At 47.6% G+C, this 24,222-nt stretch overlaps 1 protein-coding gene across 1 annotated transcript in view; it reads right to left on the bottom strand.

Moving 5' to 3' along the window:
- Positions 1 to 22,362: 22,362 nt before the first annotated feature.
- LOC135105446 (sex-determining region Y protein-like) overlaps positions 22,363 to 24,222 on the bottom strand; it is a 2,054-nt gene continuing 194 nt past the window's right edge. The window contains exons 2-3 of the mRNA XM_064013604.1: positions 24,126 to 24,221; positions 22,363 to 22,913 (exon numbers count right to left, since the gene is read on the bottom strand). Coding sequence (XP_063869674.1) covers positions 22,363 to 22,913; positions 24,126 to 24,221 — 647 coding nt within the window. The remainder of the gene's footprint in view (positions 22,914 to 24,125; position 24,222) is intronic.

The raw sequence follows: 24,222 nt of genomic DNA, 5'->3' as shown, positions 1-24,222 counted from the left end.
GTAACGGTTTCCGGAAAGAAGCACTGAGGCGGACATTGCTCACTGATTAAGTAGCCCAGCTTCCTTCTGCATATATTTCCAGCCACGCTCAGGAACTTCTGGCCTAGAGTCTGATTTGCTGCTGTTCGTTTTTTTTTTTTTAATATTCATCTATAAAAAGAAACACTAAGCAGGAAGTTAGTCAGCAACTGGGGTGTAGGTGCAGCATCGCCACCATCACCTCATCGCGTGAAAAGCAACCCACACGAAAAAAGACAGTAATAATGTAAAACCACCATGAATGATGAAAACATTATGTATATCTATTTATTGATCATTTCACTCGGTTTATTGCTATTATTATTATTATTATTATTATTATTATTATTATTATTATTATTATTATTATTATAATTATTATCATTATTATTACTATCATTATTATCATTATTATTATTATTATTATTATTATTATTATTATTATTATTATTATTATGATTATTATTATTATTATTATTATTGTTATTATTATTATTATTGCTATTATCCTATCATTATCAATATTATCACTGTTACTATATTTTTTTACACGTCTTCTCTCTTTCTAGTCAGTTCTGTATATCAACATTATCCCTAAAGCACCATCTTCTTCATTATCTGTTGTGACAAGTAACACAGGCAGACAGTACACACACACATCAGCGACATTTTAATGCTGCTGCATCCACTACCAACAGCGCTATTACTTTTACCACCACCACCACCACCACCACCACCACCACTACCACTACCACTACTACTACTACTACTGCTGCTACTACTACTACTATTACTAACACAACAGTCACCACCAGCACCACCACCAGCAGCTGCCTCTCATCAAAGCTACGCCTGCTTGGCCCCTTAGCGCGGCCAATCAGGAGGCAGCACACACCCTCACGGTCATGCTTCACCTGCACGCCTCCAACACCTGCTGCACTGGGGAGGCTCGTGCCCGCACCGTCGCGCATCGAGAACAACTTAACCCATCCAAGAAAAAAAAAAAAAAAAGATGCAAGAACTGAAAATTTACCATAATCATAACTTTTAACCTTTCACACGCAAAAGAGGGAAATCAAGAGTCCAGTGCAACCTTTAACCCAAACAATAAAAGATCACCATAACTACAATTTCTTCTTGGAGTGGATGGGGTCAGCAGGGCGCTGTCATGACCCACATACGAGTGCTTTGTGTGTGTGTGTGTGTGTGTGTGTGTGTTTGTGTGTTGTGGATAAGTTCTTAAAATTCCTCCTGTTCCTCTCTGGGTTCAGTCTGGCGGGGAATCAAGGTACATCACACCACCAAAGGCAAGGGGCAAACATAACACCAAACAAACACAAAAACAAGTACAGGGAGGGAGGGCGGAGCAGCCGGTAAGCAGAGAGTAAGTTCCCGATCAGATAAAAGGCAAAGCACACACAGGCGTCAGTGTAGCACTCACTCACACGGACAACCAGACGACGGAAATGCACGGGACCAGACCAGCAAAAAGAAAAAAAGAAAGAAAAAAAAAAGAAAATAGCAAGAAGACGATATCATATAGTAGAAGGCAACTGGTCAACTTGGCCATCTTCGCAGACTCGGGGACTGACTGCGGCTCGGGACGGATACACCCGGTAGAAGAAGAAAACGAAGACAAATACGCCGAACAAAAAACAGGAGACGCAGACAAACTCGCGGCATATGCACCCGTCGAAGCGGAGACAAGGAAACGCATGAAGCACACGGACGTACAGAAGCGGAGGAGGAAGAACGACTCATCTATAACACAGACGGACAGAATAACCAATCAAGCAGCCAAGTGGACATAATCACTTAACTACTTGCAACGGAAACACAAAGCAAGCAGGTGAGCGGGGAGTCAGCTCGGTAGGGCGGGGGAAAGAATGAGCAGCGAGTGAACAAGCAGACAGGCAGAAAAACCAAGCAGGCAGGCGGATAAAGCGAGGCAGCAGGCAGAGACCCTCATAGGTGCGTGCGCCCGACTAGATAGGAATCGCATCTTTACGCAATGGCTGCCTCACGCGGGGAGAGGATATGTTACCGAAGCGGCGGACTGGACCTCCTATCAGATCATTCCTGGAGACGATTTGACGTACACTGCACCTCCTGCTGGCAGTGACCCCTTCCCCTCCCTCCCTCCTTCCCTCTTCCCACGCCCATTCACCCTTGCATGTATCAGGGTGGAGGAAGGCGACGACCAAGGTGACGATGACGAATAATAATAATAATAATAATAATAATAATAATAATAATAATAATAATAATAATAATAATAATGATAGTAAAAATATAAACAACAACAATAATAATACCAATAAGAAGAAAGAGAAGAAGTAGGAGGAGGAGGAGGAGGAGGAAGAGGAGGAATACAAAGGAATACAAAGGAAGTCCATACAACAATAGACCCTGAGGTCCTCTCTGGGCTGTTTGGGTAACTATTCTGTTCTAACTATTAGTGAGAGAGACAGGATAAAAATAGGAGAAGGCTCCTCCCCACCCCCACATCCCTCCAGCCGAAGCTGGCCGGAAAAGAGAAATGATACATGTCGCACAGAAAAACAACAGAATCTGAGAGAAAAGTAAGAGAGATGAGGTCTACTTCTACTACATACAATCTACATACAATCCTAACATTTGTGTCATCTGATGAGGCGCTTCTTCATTAAAAAAAAATTATTCACTGAGCTACATTTAACTAAATGACTATAGTGATGGGAGGAGGAGGAGGAGGAGGAGGAGGAGGAAAGGAGGAGGAGGATAAAAACAAAAAGAACAAGAACAAGAAGCAGAGCAAGAATCGCAAGATCAAGAACAAGAAGAGCAAAGATATCAAAAGAAAAGAAAAAAGTAAAAGAGCAAAAAAGAATATGAGCAAGGAGAAGAGGCGGACGAGGAGAGGCAACGTGGAGAGGAAGGAGGCTGCCAAGAGTGTGGATGAAGAGGAGGAGGAGGAGGTGGAGGAGGAGGAGGAGGAGGAGGAGATGAAAGACTGGAATATAAAAAGGAAGGAGGCGAAAGAATGTTGGAAGGGGAATGGAAATATGACAGATGGGAAGGAAGGATGAATGGCGGGGGATGATTAAAGACAGATAAGGAGGAGGAGGAGGAGGAGGAGGAGGAGGAGGAGGAGGAGGAGGAGGAGGAGGAGGAGGAGGAGGAGGAGGAAGTGGTGGAGGGTAGAAAACGGACTGGTGGAAGAGAAAATACTGGTGGAACTATATTAAAAAAAAAAAAAAACATACTATATACATATCAGTCAGAGAGAGAGAGAGAGAGAGAGAGAGAGAGAGAGAGAGAGAGAGAGAGAGAGAGAGAGAGAGAGAGAGAGGCCAAAGGTAAGTAAGACTCCTTGATGGGAAGAAAGAGAAAAAAAAAATAAAGAATAGACAGCATAAAAAAAAAAATAAATAATGAACAGAAAATGAGGTAGCAAGGACTGATGAATTGACTAATGGAAGGGTAAAGGAAGGGAGACAGAGAGAAAGAGAGAGAAGAAAGAAGAAACTGAAGGAAAGGAAGGAGAGGAAGAAGCAAGGTAAGGTGGTCCTGAACACACACACACACACACACACACACACAATGCCTATCTGAACTTCTTTATTGTACAGATCCGGGATGGAGGGGGTAGGGGCGGACCAGGAAAGAATGGGAGGGAAGGCAATGGGGGGATTGAGGAAAGTGGCAGGGAGGGGGATAGTTTGTATACGGAGGCGGGACAAGAGGGGAGGGAGGCGGGGAAGGAAGTGAGTGGTACAGAGTGAGCGCGAGGAGGAGGAGGAGGAGGAGGAGGAGGAGGAGGAAGAGGATAAAATAGGCATGATGGAGGTAGTCAGTAAGAGACGTCCTGGCATCGATGCTAAGGAAGGGCGGAAGAACAGAGGAGTGCAGGGTGTTGAAGGCAGGAGGAGGAAGAGGAAGAGGAGGAGGAGGAGGTAGGTGGTAAAGTGATGAAAGCAGGCAGGGAGGCAGGCAGGCAGGCAGGGAGGCAGGGAGGGAGGGAGGGAGGGGGCAGAGGGTATGTATATCTTGCTCCTCAACATTAATGCCCCGCCGCCGCGCCTCAGCTCGAAATAAAAGTGGCATCTATCGGTTGGCTTGACGTCAGTGCTGGGTTCTGTGTCGGTAATGATAGAGGCAATTTACTAAGCGATCGGATTAGCGATCAGAAGCGGCGATTGGCATTCTGATGGTCGAGACGAGGATGATTGGCATACTGAACAAGGGAAGGAGGGAGGGAAGGGGGGAGGAAGGGAGGGAGGAGGGAGGAGGGAGGAGGAGGAAGAGAGGAGGGAAGAGGAGGGAAGCGTGAGGGGTAAGGATGATGGGGAGGGAGGAAACCATATATGAAGTTACAGATTTTATGGTACATGAGTAAGTTATGTTTGCAAAGGCGGCTACTTCACACGCGCCTCAGCCTGTGTGGGAATAACACGCGGGAGTTGTATAAAGGAAGCTCGCGGCACAGGCACCAGCTTTTCACGTTCACCATCCGGCCCAAGTAAGTCCCTCCCTCTCTCCCCTGTCCTTCGTAACCATGGCGAAAGCTGACGAGGAACCCAACTGACAAGGCCCGAGGACATCGCTGTGGGGATGGAAGATTATAGTTCGGGTGGAGGAGAGGAGAGGGAGAGGCGAGACGTGGACGAGAAGGAAGGAGGCAGAAAGGGAGTTAGGAAGGAGAACAGAAAGGGTGAGAGGAGGATTCGTAGGAGGACAGCTCATGGGAGTGACAGGTGCGGGATGGGGAATGGAAAGGAGTGGAGCAGATGGGCTTAGAAATGTGACTAATCATTTTTTTATTAATTTGATGAAAGAAGAAATTTAAAGGGTGTATTATTTATGTATTTATTTATTCGTGTGTGTGTTTGACAGTCAGGCTTCCTTACCAGAGACACTCGCTTTGTCCCTAAACCACATCGTCCTTCCATCTCTTTAGCATCCCTTGCATACACAGTCTCTCTCTCTCTCTCTCTCTCTCTCTCTCTCTCTCTCTCTCTCTCTCTCTCTCTCTCTCTCTCTCTCACACTCTCAGGAACACGAGCACGTTGGTCGGTCTCCTCGCCAGCAAAAGACACACTGCACAATCAGAAACCGTCCAGAGCAGAGCAATAATGTTGACTCTTTCTTTGCATAACAAATCCCGCGACATGCTGCCAGAATTAAACATGCCGCACTCAGAATAATGCCGATTCTACTCAAACCTGATAGACTGTTTCAGAATACTGCACAGACCCAAGAAAAGATTCTGACGTCATTTTAGCTTCAGTCTGTGAGTCAAATAAACTTAAATTCGACCTTAAACAAATATTATTTGATTAGGTATTCATTATATCAACGGTGTCAACAAAACAGCAAAATGTTATCAATAAACTTTTGAGCCGTAGTAACACTGTGAAATGCTCCGCCAGTGTTTATTTAGAAGACCTATTCCCAAACACCTTATGAACGAGTATCTAAAACAGATGAAAAAAAAAAAAAAAATACTCAGTCTTCCCTGGTGTGAACTCCTTCAGATCCTCAATGAGCAGTGCTGTGCTCGCCTGTGTCACCAGTGTGTGCTGCGCCGCCACAACTGCTGTGGTGAGATCATTTCATGCCGCGTGATGATTACTTTCTGAACAGATGCAGAATGAAAAGAAACTCGCAGCTGAAGAGTTAAACATCAAAGGAGGTTCCCGCCATCTGCAGGTGATAAAATACTATACCAATAGGAATACCGTCCTCTACCGACAGGCTTGCGAATCACTTTTTGGTCTACCGTTAGCAGCTTTTTTTTTTTTTTTTTTTACCATTAACGATGGTCAATTGGCGAAGCAACTCGTGTATATTTCTGAATCATTAACAATGGTTTATTAGAGAAGCAGCCGTGTATACTGTAGTGGTGAGGCCTCGTGATGCCCAGCCAGCGTGCAAGAAGTAAAAGTCTCCGGAATACTGATACTATCATCCCTTCATGACTTCATTGTATATAACAATATCATCAACACTAGGAGTACTTGTATTCCAGTTTAGAGAGCTCCGATTTAAAGAATTATGTTGTCCGCTAAAACAAGAAGAAAATACGTCGCATAATATAGTCTCTATGATTCCCTTACCATGCTGGAGGCGGCCATATTCCTCATGAACATTTTACCTTCTGTCATTTTTGCCACTGATCGATTCCCTCTGAGACACAGTTCCCTCGAAATATTTTTCCCTGTGGAATTTTTTCTCGTTCAAATATATATAGTAGCATTGTGTTATGATAACGAAACACGCAATGAAACTACTACTGATGATGGCTGACGAATCTTACATACACAATATACAACAATGCACGTTTATATTGGGGAAGATATCTCGTGTGTTGTTGTGCCAGTGTTGACGTCAGCCTGAACCTATAGAATTCTCTCTCTCTCTCTCTCTCTCTCTCTCTCTCTCTCTCTCTCTCTCTCTCTCTCTCTCTCTCTCTCTCTCTCTCTCTCTCTCTCTCGTCATGGACGCCTGAATTAAGCCCGCCATCAAAGATGCTGGAGGCAGCGGTAATTAAACCTGACTTAGCCTTTGAAGTAACTGCCGCTCAGGGCCGAGGGTGTTCCGCCGCAGTATTAGTGCCCCGCCGCTGCTGCAGCTCTTGGCCGGCGGCGCGTCCTTAGACGGACCACTGACTGAGCGCAGGCCAAGACCAAAGATGTTCCGGCGTTAACATCATATAAGGCGCGGCCAGGTAGATAATTATAGAACTATTAACGTCAAAGAAGATGCTGTCAGTATAATTATAATACCATTAATACTTTTCTCTTACCAGTTACAAGGATCCGCTGACCATTCAAAAAATTTAAAGTAATATTGAAGACAGATTTCATGACGCTACTTGTAGAATGAAACTTTCATAAAGATGATAACTAGTGGCTTACATCACTCTCGTGGCGGCTCGTCTGGCTCCTTATTTTACACCGAACCCTCGCATCAAAAGGATCTCCACGCCGCCATGGATGCGGCACTCGCCACCAGCACCGCGCGGCCCGAAAGTCAATCGCTCAGTGCTGCTTAATGCCAGACTGTAACTCAGCGACGGCCGGCCATGAGGAGCCCCAGGTGGACTTTCCGGAAAGGGAGGAACAGGGAAGCACACACTTGCCACGCCTCCCATACCTACTGGGGTGCGCTGAGTCACTTTTGTCTTGTGATCACACACACACACACACACACACCTGGAAAGTGGGTCACCTCGCCACAATCGATACAACCAGTGCAGTTACGTACGTACGAAGGTTTGCCGGAATGAGTCGCGTATCTCTCGGTTTTGTTTCGTGTCACGCTTGGTTTCCCTCAGTCTCATTATCTCTCGTCTTATCTCTGCCTCGCTATTTATTCACGTCTCATTCTGTCTCGCCTCCAGCTGGCACAGAGCTCTGACTGCCGGTAATTTCCTTCACCCGAGGAACGATGATCAATTACTATCCCTCGAAGGCGCGTCGGGTACAGATTCCTGCGGAGAGGAGCCGCCGTACATGGAAGCCGTTGGTCACGCCACTCGCAGACAGGTCTCCTCCACATTATCGCTTTTTACATCTTTTTTTTTTTTTCACTTCCACTTAAAACTTTACTTCCTGTAATTATATTGTCTTTACGTGTGAATCTGATAACGGGGGTTGGTCTCTCCTAATGCTCTTTTTTTGTAATCTACCTGTCCCCCGTGTGAGAGTGACAGCTTCATCCTCTTTTTACTTTCGATTAATAAAAAATAAATAAATAAAATAATCCCTGAGTCATCAGATGAACGCCTACACAACATCGTCCCGCTGCACACACACACACACACACACACACACACACACACACACACACACACACACACACACACACACACACACACACACACACACACACACACACACACCACAGTGTTGTTTTTCTGAACAAAGCCGTGTTATCTGAGGCTCCAACACCTGCCGTGATCAGTGCACGCCACCGTCGCTTGTGACAATCCAATTAACATTATGCTAAGGTCTTGATGACCCGCTCTTGTCACACAGACGCAGCCGTAAGGTGAGTGTCTTCGCCGCGACTCCTGCCACTCACTCTTCATTGACCTGGCGTGGGTGAGGCAGTGTATGTGCGTGTGCTTGTGAACGTGTGTGTGTGTGTGTGTGTGTGTGTGTGTGTGTGTGTGTGTGTGTGTGTGTGTGTGTGTGTATGCTTCATGCATCTGCTTCCCACGCTCACTACACACACATAACTCTACTCCTGAAGTCGTTACCGTAGTAGAATTAATAATATACGATTACGAGTTGAATAAAGTAGACATAACCAAATTAGATTTTCCACCGTGCCTTGCCTCCACCTGCTGTTCGGGTTATCACTAATTACAATATATCTGGTGGTAGACCTCACGGGGAGGCCTGGCCAAGGTCAGGTAGGCGTCAGGCCACACACGCCTTCACCACCTCACAGCCTCCTCTGCCGACTAACACAGCGTGGGAGGTGAGCGGGGAAATCTTACCCTTTAAGCGACCTAAACTGTGAAAAGAAGAAGAAGAAAAAAAAAAAAAACACTCCAATCATACTTTTCCTGCCCCAACACGCCGTGATAGCGGGAGGCGGGCAGCAGGCGGTGGCGGTTCATGGCTTCCGGGTTACCTGACGTGGTCATACTGGTAGTAGCAGGGCACGTAGCTGCTTCTCCTCTCTCCTCCTTAACACCTACGGCTTGATAGAGGCAGCATCTATGTTATTGCAACGCATGAGACAGAAAAGGATACGAAGTGAAAGAGATTGCAATAACAATTTGAGGAAGGCAAAGAGGGAATAAAGAATTCTTCTGAATAATACTTTCATTCACTTTTTATAATGTTCAGGGAGCTCATATCTAGATGAGATCATATGCGGCTTGATCCGATTAAGTGAAACCGCGCGAGGTTATTGAGGTCATCCATATAGGTCAGGTCAACCAGTCTTAAAAATAAAATTTTCTGCATGTCTGGCTTTCAGAAGTGGATCCTTAACTGATTCGCTCCGAGGATGAGAACACAGCGCACAGCCCCAGACTAATCATTCATCAGATAAATGGTAATAAACTAACGCAAGGAAGATGGCGGACACTATATGGTATATTTTTCCAGTATGAGCAGAGAAGATGTAAAAATAAAGAAGAAAAAGGCGGGGAGTACAAGAATAGAAATTAAGAAAAACAAGAAGAAAAAAAAAAATAGAAAGACGCAATAGAAAGAGAGGGTGACTGAAAGTAAAGACACTGAGACTTATTTCTGTCTGAGACCAGCACACCCTCCTGTTCGCTTCTTGCACGGCTTTTCCCTAACCCCTTGACTGCTAATCACAACATGGAACTTGCTATTTGAGTAACCCTGCATAGTTTTACTGTAAAAAAAAAAAAAAAAAACTGTAGCATTTCAAGATCTGAGCTATTCACTGACTCCTTCTGTCAATGGTGTCTTTGTAACAGATACCCTAAACTTGCACCACGCCATCATATTTAGTTTAGAGGGAAGGTATAGCAGTCTGAGGGTTAACAAGTCCATGCTCCAGACAACCAACGTCGCGCCATTCACACTGAGAGGCATGCTGGAATGGTCTGAAGGAGTGAGCCTTAGTGAGGCGGTCTCCTGCTACAAATGGAGGCGAGGAGTGATGGCGGAAGGGGACGGGTTGGGAGGAGGATGCCAGGTGAAGGTTCGTTGTAATAACCTGCCAACTTGTTCATGAAATTAAGTACAAATAATATGTAAATCCACACCCCATTAAAAACGCCGTAGCTCGGAGCATTTTCAGGACGATTAAACAAATTACAGGTTCTCGGGGAGAGCAGGACAGCAAATCAAGCCGCTGACTCCTCGCTTCTTTACACTCAGCGGTGTATAATGAGTGCAGGCGGTGCATTTCCGGACCGCGGCAGACACACTTCCTCAGCCGGTGTCCGTCACTATCGCCTCTCACAATCAGAATTCATCGGCTTCCCTCGCTGCAAATAACACCGTATAATTCTCAGATCTCTATTCAAATCATAGACAGCCGTTCGGGTAGAGGCTGAGGGCTTTGGTTAACACTCCTGCGGGCAAACCTACAGTTAACTCGTACCCAGCAGGCGAGTTACCTTGCGGGTGCTGAACTCGTACGTCAAGCAGCTTCGCATCCTCCTCCTCCTCCTCCTCCTTCTTCTCTTCCTCCTCCTCTTGCTCCCTCTCCTCCAGCAGGCCGTTCCTTACGCACTAACTCGTGCCCGAAACTCGTACTCCGGGAGAATCGTACCCTGGAAGACTTGTACCCTATAAATTTGAACAGAGCAACGACAGAGAATCAACAACCTGGGTATATAATATTTTTCCGACCTACAACATGCAAGAAGTTCCCGGCGGCCGCGCGCTTTTGTTCCTTTCGACTCTCAAATGTCGCCCAGAGTTGCAGCTCAGCTTACATAACAAATTAACTTCATTCTATCCTCCACATCCCCTTGAACCCAGCCTGGCTTATCGTGGCGGCCTCTCACGTTACCTCACTTGACCCTGCAGGCCGCGCTTATCTCCCCTCACCTCAAGAGACTGAAACTAACTTCGCATGACGTGCTCAGATATCGCGGGAAACCGGCCTAGTGAGAATGAAAGCGCAAAGAGACGGTTAATCGGGTCTCAGTTGCACCAAAGTCTTGCTATAGACGGATACAAGTTATGGAAATTATTATAAGATTGACGGCTTCAATTTAGAATTTAGAAAAAAAAAAAGAATCGAGAACACAACCTTGTGTAATCAAGCAGAAGGGTAAGCAGAATAAGTGTGTGTGTGTGTGTGTGTGTGTGTGTGTGTGTGTGTGTGTGTGTGTGTGTGTGTGTGTGTGTGTGTGTTTGGGGCAAGGCCGTATTGATACAACACCTGGGTGCTGACTCTCCTCTCGGCCTCCTACTTCCTGCCGCCGCCAACGTACGTACCTGCGGGAGGAAACACACATGTGAATTACTTTGTTCCTGACACACACACACACACACACACACACACACACACACTTAGGATGTTGAGGCACATTACCACTGTATGTGTACAGTGTATGTACGTACGACTATATATACATACAAAAAAATTCTCCTGATGTAAGCAATAGTTTCCCAAGAAATGACATCTGCGAAGATCTGCTCCTCCCCTTTATCGTCCTCATCACCCTCTGAACACCAGCTCCTTCACCCTGACCGCACACTCCTGCTGCCCCGCCGCGCTGCGTGGCGGGGTGAGCGCCGCTGAGTGGCCGTGTGTGGGGTGACAAGCAGGGCGACAGACAGGGTGGAGCCGCACGCTCGTTGTTCATCAAGACGAGAGAACCGCGTGGTGTAAGGGAAAGCAAATAAACATGTCTCACAAGCTCAAAATAAAACAAAGGTTTAAAATACAAACACGGCACAGAAATCAGGAAATTGTGTCAAAGTCAAAGCAGAGCATGTGGCGATCAATCCACCAGGCAAAGAAGACAAGGAAAAAAGAGACGATGAGTTATCAGTTTACAGAAACCGGATGTAGAGGATAAAAGAGAGTCACGCAAGGAATAATAAGAAAAAAAAGCACACAATCACAGACACATGCCAGGCGTGAAGGAGGCAGACGGAGGCCAAAGTCAAGGCAGGGGAGGGATGCAGGGGAGGGCAGGGAAAGGATGCAGGGTGCTGGGGTGCTGGACCAGAGGAGGGAAGAAGAATTCGTGCCCGTCAGAACCACAAGAGCTCTGAATAGAAATAATTAACAGAGATAAATTGTTACAATGCTCAGTGAAACACAATGCAGCTGGGATGGATGCTTGCAGGCACGCGGCGGCCCACACTAGGCACGGGGCTGGCTACGGGAATCAGCGTCCATGAAGATGAGAAAGAAATAGCAGAGGTAGAGAAATAAAACGTTAGATGCAAATATAATATCGTTCCGTCACCTACTGCTTTTCTACCAAACCTTAATCTTTCAAAGACATAAACGCGGAGGAACCTTCTGGCAAGACGAGTAAGAAGGAAGTACCCACGTCCGTTCCTTGACAGGTTAATAAAATACGAAAGAAAATTGACAAACTGAATTTCTACGAGTACTTGAACCCAAACATCCGCTTCCTGTGCCTTCCATCACCACCGCCGCACCTTTCCTCCTACACAGCCTCTTGCTCCCGCCCTTGTATGCCCTCCCACAAACACTCTTCTTCCCCCACAACTGCTCTCCCACACACCCTCCATCTTCCTCCCTCCTACTTCCCTCTCTCATGCTCTCTTCCTCCACATTCTCTTCCTACTTAACAACTCTCCCACACACCCTCTTCATTCCTCACACATTCCCTTGTACACACATTTTTCTCTTTCCTCTCACACCTTTCCCTTATATTCTCTCTCTCTCTCTCTCTCTCTCTCTCTCTCTCTCTCTCTCTCTCTCTCTCTCTCTCTCTCTCTCTCTCTCTCTCTCTCTCTCTCTCTCTTCTAGCACTCCTTCCACACACACTCTTCCCTCCTCCAGTACCTCTTCTACACACTCTTCCTCTCCCTTCCACACATCCTTTCCTCCTCCTCCTCCTCCTCCTCCTCCTCATGACCCCTAACGCATACCCCAAGCACCTCGTCCAGAAGCCTCTCCCCGCCCTACTCCCTCCTCCCTTGTGAATGGCAATAACGAGGGAAAATAAACGAGACTAATTGTGGCCACTCACACGACCTCCGCCTCGCCACCATCAACAACAAAACTTACAAATCTCTTGACATATTTCTCGCTTGCCCACTGTGACTTCACCCAAGCCCCCCCCCCCTCTCTCTCTCTCTCTCTCTCTCTCTCTCTCTCTCTCTCTTGTTTATCTCTGCTGTGTTGAGAAATATAGTTCAAGCATATTTCTTTATTTATTTTATTTTTTTTCTTGAACGGACCTTCTCGTGGTTACAGTCTTCCTTCTCCCGTCGCGGCATCAGCGGGAGTGGCTGCCGCACTGACGCTGCTGCCGTGCTGTATTCGTGGGGTGAGGTGAGGCTCCGTCAAGACCCGGCGTCATGCTTACTATTATTATTATTGTTATTGTTATTATTATCATTATTATTATTATCATTACTACTACCACCACTACTACTACTACTACTACTACTACTACTACTACAACTACTACTACAACTACTACTACAACTACTACTGCTACTGCTACTTCTACTACTACTACTACTATTATTACCACTACTACTACTACTACCACTACTATTACCACCACTTTTGCTACTACTAATTTAGTGCTACTACTATTACTACTATCATTATCATCATTATCATCATCACCACCATCATTATCTCACGTAAAGGTCTGCACTCTTTAAGAATCACTTTATACAATCGTCGTAGCAACTTCACAAATACATGACTTTTTCTACAGTGTCCCAAGCACGGCGCACAGCCAGATATACACACAACCTCGCATCCATACACTGTTGTAGCAGCTGAGTCCATATCATAGCAGGAGGTCATGAAGGATAGCACTGAGAAACAGGCAAATGTAACTACACTGTAGGCCACCGTCAGTTCACTTACAAGCCCCAACAGGTGCTTTCATTGCTTCACACCTGTGCCTTTAGTGAACTCAGCGGTATCGCCTAGTGAGTCTCCTACACAGTGCCTTTGCTATCTGAGGAAACGAGATATGCAGAGGTGAAATGAACAGAAAACTAATCCAGGATAATGCATCGCTCTCTGCCGGGGTCGGTGTTTGGGTAGCGGCTAATCAGCACACACCCGCTGCTTTTTGGGCCTCGCGGTGCTGTACAAAACTGAATATTTAGCAAGGAGGAAGTGACTGTAGTGACACGCTAAGGTGATACAAACAGACCATCGCAGCACCACTAAGGCAACACCGTTAACTCCACACTACGCTTCCACCCACACTACATGCATTATTATCATACCTCACATTCATACCCTGCCCCGCGCACAATAGTGGCTGTAGATTACAGCTTTCTCTTCATGTACACTGTAGCTAGTCCTCCCTAAGACTGCAGTTAGTGTAGAATAGTGTACTTTAAACAACCTAAACAGTTAGGAGAGGTTTGCTGCTGTTTCATATCTACCTACTTGTGTCCATTAGTGATGCGAATCGAGGTCAACACAGTGTCTTCTGTTGAAAACCTCCACCTGGACCGTTCCCGGCTTCCTGACATTAATAGCAGGGCGTTCTTCTCCCCCCCCAACCCCCTGCGATACCTTTGCGGTGGCCACTCTCAGGACGCTCCGAGGGAAGTGTTGCAGCGTCCCTCACGTTCTCAGGCTTTACCTAATTTACGCTCTTCACCTACGAAATTGGCTCTCACTTGCGCTGGTTTTAATGTCGCTCACCATTAGCGGAGCAAAGTAAGAACCAGTGGCCCTATTAAAGGGATCAGTGCGTGACCGACCGCAACACACTGGACGAGACTCGGGGTTACGATTCCCGGACTGCACGCTATACCTTCCCCCACCTGCTGTTGTGCAAGGGGATTAAACCACACGATTGATTTTTATATGTATACGTGCTACTAACTCAAAACGACTTTTTACTCCTCTATATTTCAACATAATTTTCAAGGTATCATACGTGTTTCCCTCTCCCCCCTTTTTTTCCCCCTTCTTCCTTTCAGCATCGCAGCAAAGGACTGTCGAAGGTCACGGCCAAATTTCAAGGTAGCATTTTCTCGGCGCGCAAGACAGAACGTCTGCCACGACAAACAAAGACTTTTCTCCACTGTTTTTCGATCTAGATCAGGCGTGCCACTCTTTGTATCTGTCTTAACCCCCCTCCTTCCACTCTCTCTCTCTCTCTCTCTCTCTCTCTCTCTCTCTCTCTCTCTCTCTCTCTCTCTCTCTCTCTCTCTCTCTCTCTCTCTCTCTCTCTCTCTCAGTAAGATGGTGCGGGTGAGGACTTTCACATTTCACTATTCATAATCAGCTGGCGGATTGTGAGGGGAGAGTTACCGCGGCGTCATACCTTCTCTTAATTGATGCTCGACCTCATCAATATTCCCCAAGTGCCGCCTGTCCCGTCAAGAGCCACCCGTCCATGACCACCCAGCCAGTGCCGCCCACCTCTTGGGACTGGTCTTGCTGTAGGGACTGGTCTTGCTATGAAAGGCTGGTCTTAACTACTGACAATGGTCTCTCTAGGAACAGGTCTTACTTTGAAGGTTGGTTCACTATTGCGAGAGGTCCATCTGGTCTCTTGTGAAGGCAGATGCTTTGATTGCGAGGTGCTGAGCTCAGTGTGGGAGTGTCTGGTGCACAAGCCAAGGGAAAGAATACCTGTCAATTGGCAAGTTAATGACGGCCTTTCTCTGAGCCAATGCAAGTCTCCTTACTCGTCAAGCGTGAACACACGGAGAATGAAGAAGTCTGCTCGGACCCTTAGCTCCATTTTTGCGAGTAGATGAGAGGGAAAAGAACGGTTAGAAGATCATGTTTGCTACAGTGGCTGATAATACTAGTTGCTACAAGTGGTTTATACAAGTAGTCGAGGCTAATGAGAGGGAGATGAGGGGGATTCTTCGAGTTAATTAAGTTATCTCCCACAGGAACATTTTTGACAGGGCGAGCAACAGGGCGGGAAAATCAGACAAGGCACCTCCACTTAGGACAGAGGTGAGCACAGGTATGACAGCCAGGGAGCCGCTCTATGCTGGCTTAACGAGGTGATGTGTGTGTGTGTGTGTGTGTGTGTGTGTGTGTGTGTGTGTGTGTGTGTGTGTGTGAGAGAGAGAGAGAGAGAGAGAGAGAGAGAGAGAGAGAGAGAGAGAGAGAGAGAGAGAGAGAGAGAGAGAGAGAGAGAGAGAGAGAGAGAGAGAGGGGGGGGGGGGGAGAGATACATCACCATTTCTATTTCTTTCACATAAATATTGTTCTCCCCCACCAGCACCACCACTACCACCACCACCACCACCACAGCCGCCACACGTGCACGCAGACCTGTCGTGTAGCTGAGACTTTCTATTACGCAGGTTCCTCTCAGATACAGGTAGTACCGTTCCCTCGTCATGCATAAAAACAACAAATACAGAGGTTAGATGAAGGTTGCTTACTTCAGAAAAAAAAAAAAACTCATTAAGTAGCCAGGACACACACACACACACACACACACACACACACACACACACACACAGAAAGAAGAAAACATAGAAGTTACGATAATAATTAAAAAAGAAAAAATCACAAAGCAGACGCCACAAGATCACACAATTAAACCACCTGATATTTAACTTTCCTCCCTACCTGTGAAGACCCCGGTAAGATAAAATAATAATGATAGTGAACGAGGAAGGTTGTGGCAGACGTGAGGAGGAGCAGAGGCTGGACCATCCGTGTGGAGTCCTAATATGCGGTACACGTGTTACATAATGCACTTTTTTTTTTTTTTGGCTGCACTGTACCGTGGGGGATGAAGAGGCGAGGAGGGAGCGGGTGAGGGGAGGGATGGGGGAGGAATGGGAAGGAGAGAGGAGGGGTGATGGGGTTTACGTAGTAGAGGGCTGGTGAAGGGCTGACATACCAGACCCCCCGTGAGGCAGAAAATACTTCTTCCCTCTCTTTATCTTTCTTTCTCTTTCTTTCCATTTGCTTCGTACTCTCCCTTCCTCTGTTTCCGTCTGTTTGGTCTGCTACTCTCTGTGCAGGTATGTCTGTTCCTTTTTCGTTTCTCTTTCTTAGTTTTTGTTTCTCTCTCTCTCTCTCTCTCTCTCTCTCTCTCTCTCTCTCTCTCTCTCTCTCTCTCTCTCTCTCTCTCTCTCTCTCTCTCTCTCTCACGCTCAGCCTCCATCTGTCCGCCGTTTAGCGTGAAAAATGGCCACATGAACGTGTATGGCAAAGTATGGTGAGGCTCCCCTTAATCCCTCTCTCCCCTACCTACCTCAACTCTCCCCGCCGCAGTGCCGCTGTCTGGACGAGCCTCGCCATCCCTGCCCTCCTACACACACACACACACACACACACACACACACACACGCACACACACACACTTACTGACTTTGTATATACTGTGTATGTTTGTGTGTGTGTGTGTGTGTAACTGCTACGCCCTTTTTTTGCATGACCACCCTTGTTCGATTCATGGGATCAGCACATCCTTTCTTTCGTCTTTGTCTTGAGCGTCACAAACATGTCCCAATCTCCGGCGCGTGTCAGGCTGCGGCATCCACGTTGGTAACACTATAGTGCAGGTGAAGTCTCAAGCCGCTGCCAAGATTCATCTCGCAAATCCCTCACAGTCCAGTATCATTAGGTAAGAAAACACTGATGAAATTGTGCCCTAGCAGTCCAGTGTCATTAAACGGAGAGAAAAGAAAGAAAAAAATCATAAAATTGCTTCTCACCAGTCCAGTATCATTAAGTATGAAAACAGTGATAAAACTGTGCCCTTCACGATTGAATGCTCGTATAACCCGTAAGTTTTAGTGGTCGACGTATCGAGATCTGGCGACGACGTGTGATCTGTCTTGCACACAATATTCCCGCAGCGGCTGCAGCAAGTAACACACTGTCCCAGGTGGCCTCGGTGGTGATTTCTGTCAAGGGCAAGAATGGCCTGTCTCTCTGCCACGCCTTTGTCCCAAGCATTACCTAAAGCATCGTTGCGTTCGTGCGTATGACACGTTATCGGTATGCGTGTGACATGTTTCCACTGCGTCGCTGGCAACGCTCCAAACCCACGTTCTGAGCAAGCACGGCCACACCCTGAGGCAGCCTCCTGCGTTGCCTTTTCTAATTTCACCTTTTACCTTCCAGCCGCGTGGTCTCCGTGGCCAGGCGCTGTTGGGCGTCACCACCTCCCACGTCTCACCCAAACCACTTGCACGTTTAAGTATCTTATAAAATACATTAGCTGGAAGTTAATATCGAGGTGAACAAATTTGCCAAGTATTAAGCAGTACCGAACGCACATTAGAGTCCCGTAACTTGGGCCTGCAGGGTTGAGGGAGGGTGGGTCGCCGCACGGCTCATCACCCACACTTTCCCACATGACAAGTTGGTGTCGGTGAACTTAAGACGATCGGGTCTTGGGTCTTGATTTTTTTTTCCTTGCTGGAAGATGACCAATTACCGCTTAGCATCACCGCCCTACGCGTAAGCTGTGATCCATGGCCTCCTTAGCCTCTCGTAACTTACGGCGCGAGACCCGGACAAGACACTACATCGCCAGCCGCGGCTCAGGGTCTCCGCGTCTCTAGTAAGGCAGCAACAAACAAACACATCAGCCACCCTCAGAGTCAAGCTTTAAATAATTTTTGCGGACAAGAGCGGAACGCAGATATCAGAGGTGACCATCAACAAACATAGCATAACTTACCTTAATGTGCACCTCGACCCAACCGTCCCCCAGCCCATCCCCTCTCCAAACCCTCCCTTCCTCTCCCCCCTGCCTCCTTACCTGCCCCATCCCTCCCTCCCTCCTTGCCTCCCGCCTCAAACACACCGTGCTTGATTTCATCGCGACTACCTCCCCTCCTCTCCGCCCCCGCCTTTCTCTGTCTTCTTCTGTAACACAAAATAGTAAAGAAAATACACAGCTACATTGATAAAAATATTTTCAGACAGTGTTGTGTTTGAACAAAGTCCGGGATATTCATGAGTGAAATATGTGCACACGACAAAGGTTCATAAATTTGATACAAAGCCCATTGATCACGGGGCAGCCGCATCATGCCGGAGCCTTGCCTGCCTGCCGCACCATACCTCCCAGTAAGGCGCTTTCACTATGTCCTTGTAAGTCACTACAGCTTGACGACACCCTTTGTTGATCCCGTCGTTAAACATCGTCGCTCACAACCTCCTTTGTCCGCCAACACTCTCCACAGCTACTGATGTTATTAAATATTGACTCCTCATCTCTCAGTATCGACCCACCATGATTTCACTTCGCCATGTATGCGTTGCCGAGCTTCACCGCAGCTCTTTGATACACCCAGCCTGCAACTTTCTCTTCCCCACATCGGGATGAGTGGCGGGGCGTGCGGCGAGCCTCATCTCACACCTACGTATAAGGTGACTTAGGGGTCGCGAGAAATTGCGAAAATATGCTTTTGTAAACTCTTTGTGGCCGTCAAAGAATTTTCCGTAACTCACATTTTGTACTCATATACCTCATCATATATTGACACACTAATGAGGGGTAGTGAGGGCTGCACCGGGAATCAAATACGCCTGAAAACGAGGAAGAGAAGAAATGTTGTAAAGAACGAGAAAAATGTCAGGTGGGGTGGAACTCGGAGGAGTGCATTTTTGTGGTAATGGTGAGAGAAAACCTTATCAAAAGTGTACCTTTGGGCAAAACACAGAGGAAGTGGTCGGCACGGGAGAGGAAGGGAAGGGAGGGAGGGAGGGAGAGAAGGGCGCTACAGGTGGTGGAGAGACACCCACCTCATTGTGGGTCCCGTGGGAACTATCAGCCCACCTCCTAGCGGCGCTCTGCCGTCCCTGGAGGGTCCTGGCGGCGTCCAAACTACAGGTGTCTTAACAATACCCCAGTGGTGTCCCGGAGGAATCCTGGCAATGATCCAGGTGAGTTGGTGGAGTCATGTCCCCGCAGTACTCACCCTCGCGGCCACTCTGTGAATGTCGGTCCACCACAGTTTTTGCTCGCTGGCAGGAGTCAGGTCAGCAGTTCTTCCTCAGGAGCGCGGAGGAGGCTGCTCGATCGTCTCGCGTGTTCTGTTCCCTCCATCCTGGAGGCGAGTCGAAGTAAGATCAATTTCAATGCCATCCGTCATCAAGCAAAATACTTTTCGGAAATTTTAGTAGTGAAACTAAACGAGACTTTATTCCTTAATTTTCTTTAAGAAAGAAAACAGTTTTGGCTGTAACACTGATGAGATATACTTATAAGTGACCTCTAGAGGCGTATGGTACGTGCACGGACACTTCGGCAGAGCTGTAAACTGTAACAAACAAACGGAATCAAGAGCTGAGACTGAAGTGAACTTGTGAAGACTACTTAACGTAGTTAATCGCGATGGTGCAGGCAATGTAATAGAGATCAAAACCAATACTGTTTGGTGGGGGATAAGTCCTTCGAGTTGGTCAAATTAAGTGAGTATTGTTGGAAAACGATAGTAGCTGATAAAGCAGTGAGGAAGACGCGCATTACATATTTCCCCTTAACGGAGGTCAGGGTCGAGATAACATTAAGAATATCCGGAGAATCTGCCTCGCCACCGCTGAGAGGAGACCAGCTGGGGGTGTTATGGTGTGCTGTGTCGACTCCGAGGAGGCTGTAGCACAAACGGCTCTCCAGGAAAGGCTTCATAAAAACCTTTTCGTGAAATTTAATGAAGAATGTGATAGCATCAGTATTTACTGGATGCCGGCCGTAGAGGAGAAATCGTGCCGTCTAATAAATAATCTGCGGTGATATCTGATGTGTTGGACACCGCGCTACGTGGCTCACTGGAGGAAAAGGAAGATTGAAACGATAAAACTCAAATCAAGCTGGAGGTGCAGGTTTGCTACTCTTTGGAAATCAGCATCAATCAGGATCAGCAAAGATTCCAGAGTGTTCCAGAGGTAATGGCGAGGGACCCGAATGTTTTGTGGACCATCTCGTCAGGCTAAGGACCCGCCGTGCTGGGCCACTTAGATTTCAGGGAGACCCGGTGGGGCGCCAAGGGAACTCCGACTCTACTCTTAAGCAAACCAAATGACAAAGAGCGGGAAGTGGGACGGCGTGAGCGATGGTGGGGCTTCCTGGGACAAAAGGCGAGACATCCTTCACCCTGACATGACCGCAGATAGTGAGGTAGACTCGCTTCTTCCCACTCACTCTCCACCCTCCCTACCGCCCCCACGCCCACAGACATGTAGGTGTGACGATTGCTAATGAAGGGGCCCACGCTTCATCTAACACCACACGATAATTTTCTCCAAACCACATTTCTTTTGAGCTTTTGATTCCACCATGTAGTTTTGTCACTTTACAGCATTCACCTTTCACCATGATCCCTCCCTTTGGCCACACTAACCATCTTTACCACCCTGCCGATATTTTTTGTCCTTCCCTCTACCGCACGCTCCTCCGAGGCTTGTGTAGCTCCTTCCATCATGTCACCACTTGGCCTCTGACCCTTTTAATGGCTCTAGTCAGGCCTGGGAGTCCCACACTCGTCGATGAAGATTCCGCTGAACGCTTTTCAAGATGCTACGGAAAGTGCTGCGTAAATGGGATAGGACAATGCCGCCAAGAGAGATAGAAAAACGCGAGTAGAAGAGATAATGTTGGACAGGTAGCGGCCTTGTAGTATCTGGCGGATTGTGTTGCAGTTTTCGTCAGTGGCGTGAGGCGGCGGAGGCTCGACCAGTCCTTTGTTGTACATGAGGCACCGCGTCCCTATGAAGTGACTGATGGTGGACTGATTACTAGACAAGCACTGACTGAAATGTGTTTCCGTACCTTAACTGCTGATGCGATGAGTTACTAAAACATTCGAGGCCAGGATAAGAACGATCAGGTAAATTGATTCTACAAGCTCATAATCACGACAGAATATTTATTCAAATTTGAAAAAAAAAAAAGATAAGATCACACAACAAACAATTACTGGCAGGCGACAATTAACAGCCGGCGAGCAATGCACACAGGACATGCGGGACGCCCTCCACCCGCCGCGCCACCACCACCATGGACGCCAGGATGGAAGGAAACGCCGTCCTTTAATCTCTCTCTCTCTCTCTCTCTCTCTCTCTCTCTCTCTCTCTCTCTCTCTCTCTCTCTCTCTTCACTGACAAACTAGACGAGAAAGCCGGCATTCTGGTTAATTTGAGCGCAGGAAGCACTATGGGCACACACACACACACACACACACACACACACACACACACACACACACATACAGATGGTGGAGGATAATGAGTGTTTTATTTGCATTCATCAACTTTCAGGAAACCAATGGGCAGAATATATACTATCAATAAAACGCAAACTTGAACATCTCTCTCTCTCTCTCTCTCTCTCTCTCTCTCTCTCTCTCTCCTCTCTCTCTCTCTCTCTCTCTCTCTCTCTCTCTCTCCTGGATCCTCAGCTTTAGAGCAGAGTCTCCGGAAACCCTTTCTTTGGACAGGTAACACTAAGAACAGTTTTGCCGCTGAAACGGACCAGATAAGCAGCTATAATGGATCATATTACGCGTGTTTATCCTCTCTCCTCCCGCCTGAAGCCTCATCAATTGTCGGGCTGCTTAAGGCGTGGCTGGGCTGGTGCGGCGGGACGGGAAGAGAGAGAGAGAGAGAGAGGCGAAGGGCGGGGAGGGAGGGGCAGCTGTGGTGATGGTGATTCTGGGATGGGGGTGTTGTGGGGTCTTAGTGGGGTGGGGACTTGAGCAGGTGAAGTTGTCTCCAGTAATGTTCCGTTCAGGTGTTGCAAATTAGGCCCTTCGTCAGGTGCATAGAGAAGGCAGGTGGATGAAGTGATGTGGTGTGGGCGGTGGTGGTTCGTGGTGGTCTGTGGTTGGCTGTGGTGGTCTGTGGTGGGCTGTGGTTGGCTGTGGTGGTCTGTGGTTGGCTGTGGTGGTCTGTGGTGGGCTGTTGTCTGCTGTGGTAGCTTGTAGTGGTCTGTGGTTGTCTGTGGTGGTCTGTGGTGGGCTGTTGTCTGCTGTGGTAGCTTGTAGTGGTCTGTGGTGGTCTGTGGTGGTCTGTGGTGGGCTGTGGTCTGCTGTGGTAGTTTGTGGTGGTCTGTGGTGATCTGTGGTGGGCTGTGGCGGGCTGTGGTGGTCTGTGGTGGGCTGTGGTGGTCTGTGGTGGGCTGTGGTGGTCTGTGGTGGAGTGTGGTGGTCTGTGGTGGTCTGTGGTGGGCTGTGGTCTGCTGTGGTAGTTTGTGGTGGTCTGTGGTGATCTGTGGTGGGCTGTGGCGGGCTGTGGTGGTCTGTGGTGGGCTGTGGTGGTCTGTGGTGGGCTGTGGTGGTCTGTGGTGGAGTGTGGTGGTCTGTGGTGGGTTGCGATGCTATGTAATGTGAGGGGGCAGAGAGAGAGAGAAAGAGAGAGAGAGAGAGAGAGAGAGAGAGAGAGAGAGAGAGAGAGAGAGAGAGAGAGAGAGAGAGAATAAAAGGTAATATTTACAATCACATCGTGCGGCTTGTGCGGTGGCGGGGTAGTGGCAGGAGTGGTGGCGGTGGTGGCGGCGACGGCGGCTGCTGTAAGTGGAGACGCAACGCTCCTGTCGTGGTGTTGTTCCCAGCGAGACGAACAAACTGCATCACATCTCCGCCACAAGATCATTATTCAAAAATTTATATAAATATTCAACGTCCATTTGTGTCACTATCAATCTAATACGTCACATTCCGCAGCTTCTCATCTCCTGCCTCCTCTCTCTCCCTCTCCCTCTCTCACATTCTCCTCCTCCTTCCCCATTCTTTTTTTTTTTTTTGTCTCCTCCCTCCCCTTCCTTCTCCTCGTCACATACCCGAATCGTGGCGTTACAGATCAGATAAGCGGCTGTCACTATGTCTTCCCATCTACCTCCTGTCACCTTCTCTCTCTCTTCCTCTTTCTCTTCCTCCTGTCACTTTCTCCCTTTCTTGATCTCTATTTCTCTTCCAAGCCAGCCACTCCCGGTCCACCCTTCACCCCCCCCCAACACACACCCTCCCCACCATTGGCTGGACACCATAAGTTCTCGCTAACTCGCACACTAAATCGTTCTGATATACTCGCATACAGTGTTGTGTTTTTTTTCTCTTACATACAAAACGCATTAGTGTGTACGATGCCTCTCTTTTCTCCTTATTGACCTTTATTTATGAGCTTTGGGTTCTGGAGGACCATTTCTCTTGTTTATCTTTTTCGCCATTTCTCTCTCTCTCTCTCTCTCTCTCTCTCTCTCTCTCTCTCTCTCTCTCTCTCTCTCTCTCTTGACCTTGGCTATAGTGCTATTCAATATTTTCTTAAGAACGTATCTTAAAAGGCAAATACCACAGGATCTCTCTCTCTCTCTCTCTCTCTCTCTCTCTCTCTCTCTCTCTCTCTCTCTCTCTCTCTCTCTCTCTCTCTCTCTCTCTCTCCGGTCCTAAAGTGTGATGGGGAACAGTGCACATTCAGACGATCATTAGGAAACAACATTCGAGGCTATTTATAATGCGACACTTAATTAGACAAAGCTACTGAATGTTAATTGCCTGAGGTGGGGGAGAGGAGCGGGTTTTTGTGAGGCGTTGACGGGCGTCTCCTGCCCCGGCGCTGGCTTGTGGATCCCTCCGCCGTGAGTCCTTCCTC

This window comes from Scylla paramamosain, chromosome 1, assembly GCF_035594125.1.
Source record: "Scylla paramamosain isolate STU-SP2022 chromosome 1, ASM3559412v1, whole genome shotgun sequence".
NCBI lineage: Eukaryota > Metazoa > Arthropoda > Malacostraca > Decapoda > Portunidae > Scylla > Scylla paramamosain.
Note: the sequence above shows the minus strand (reverse complement) of the source record. Positions and strands in the feature narration are given on the sequence as shown.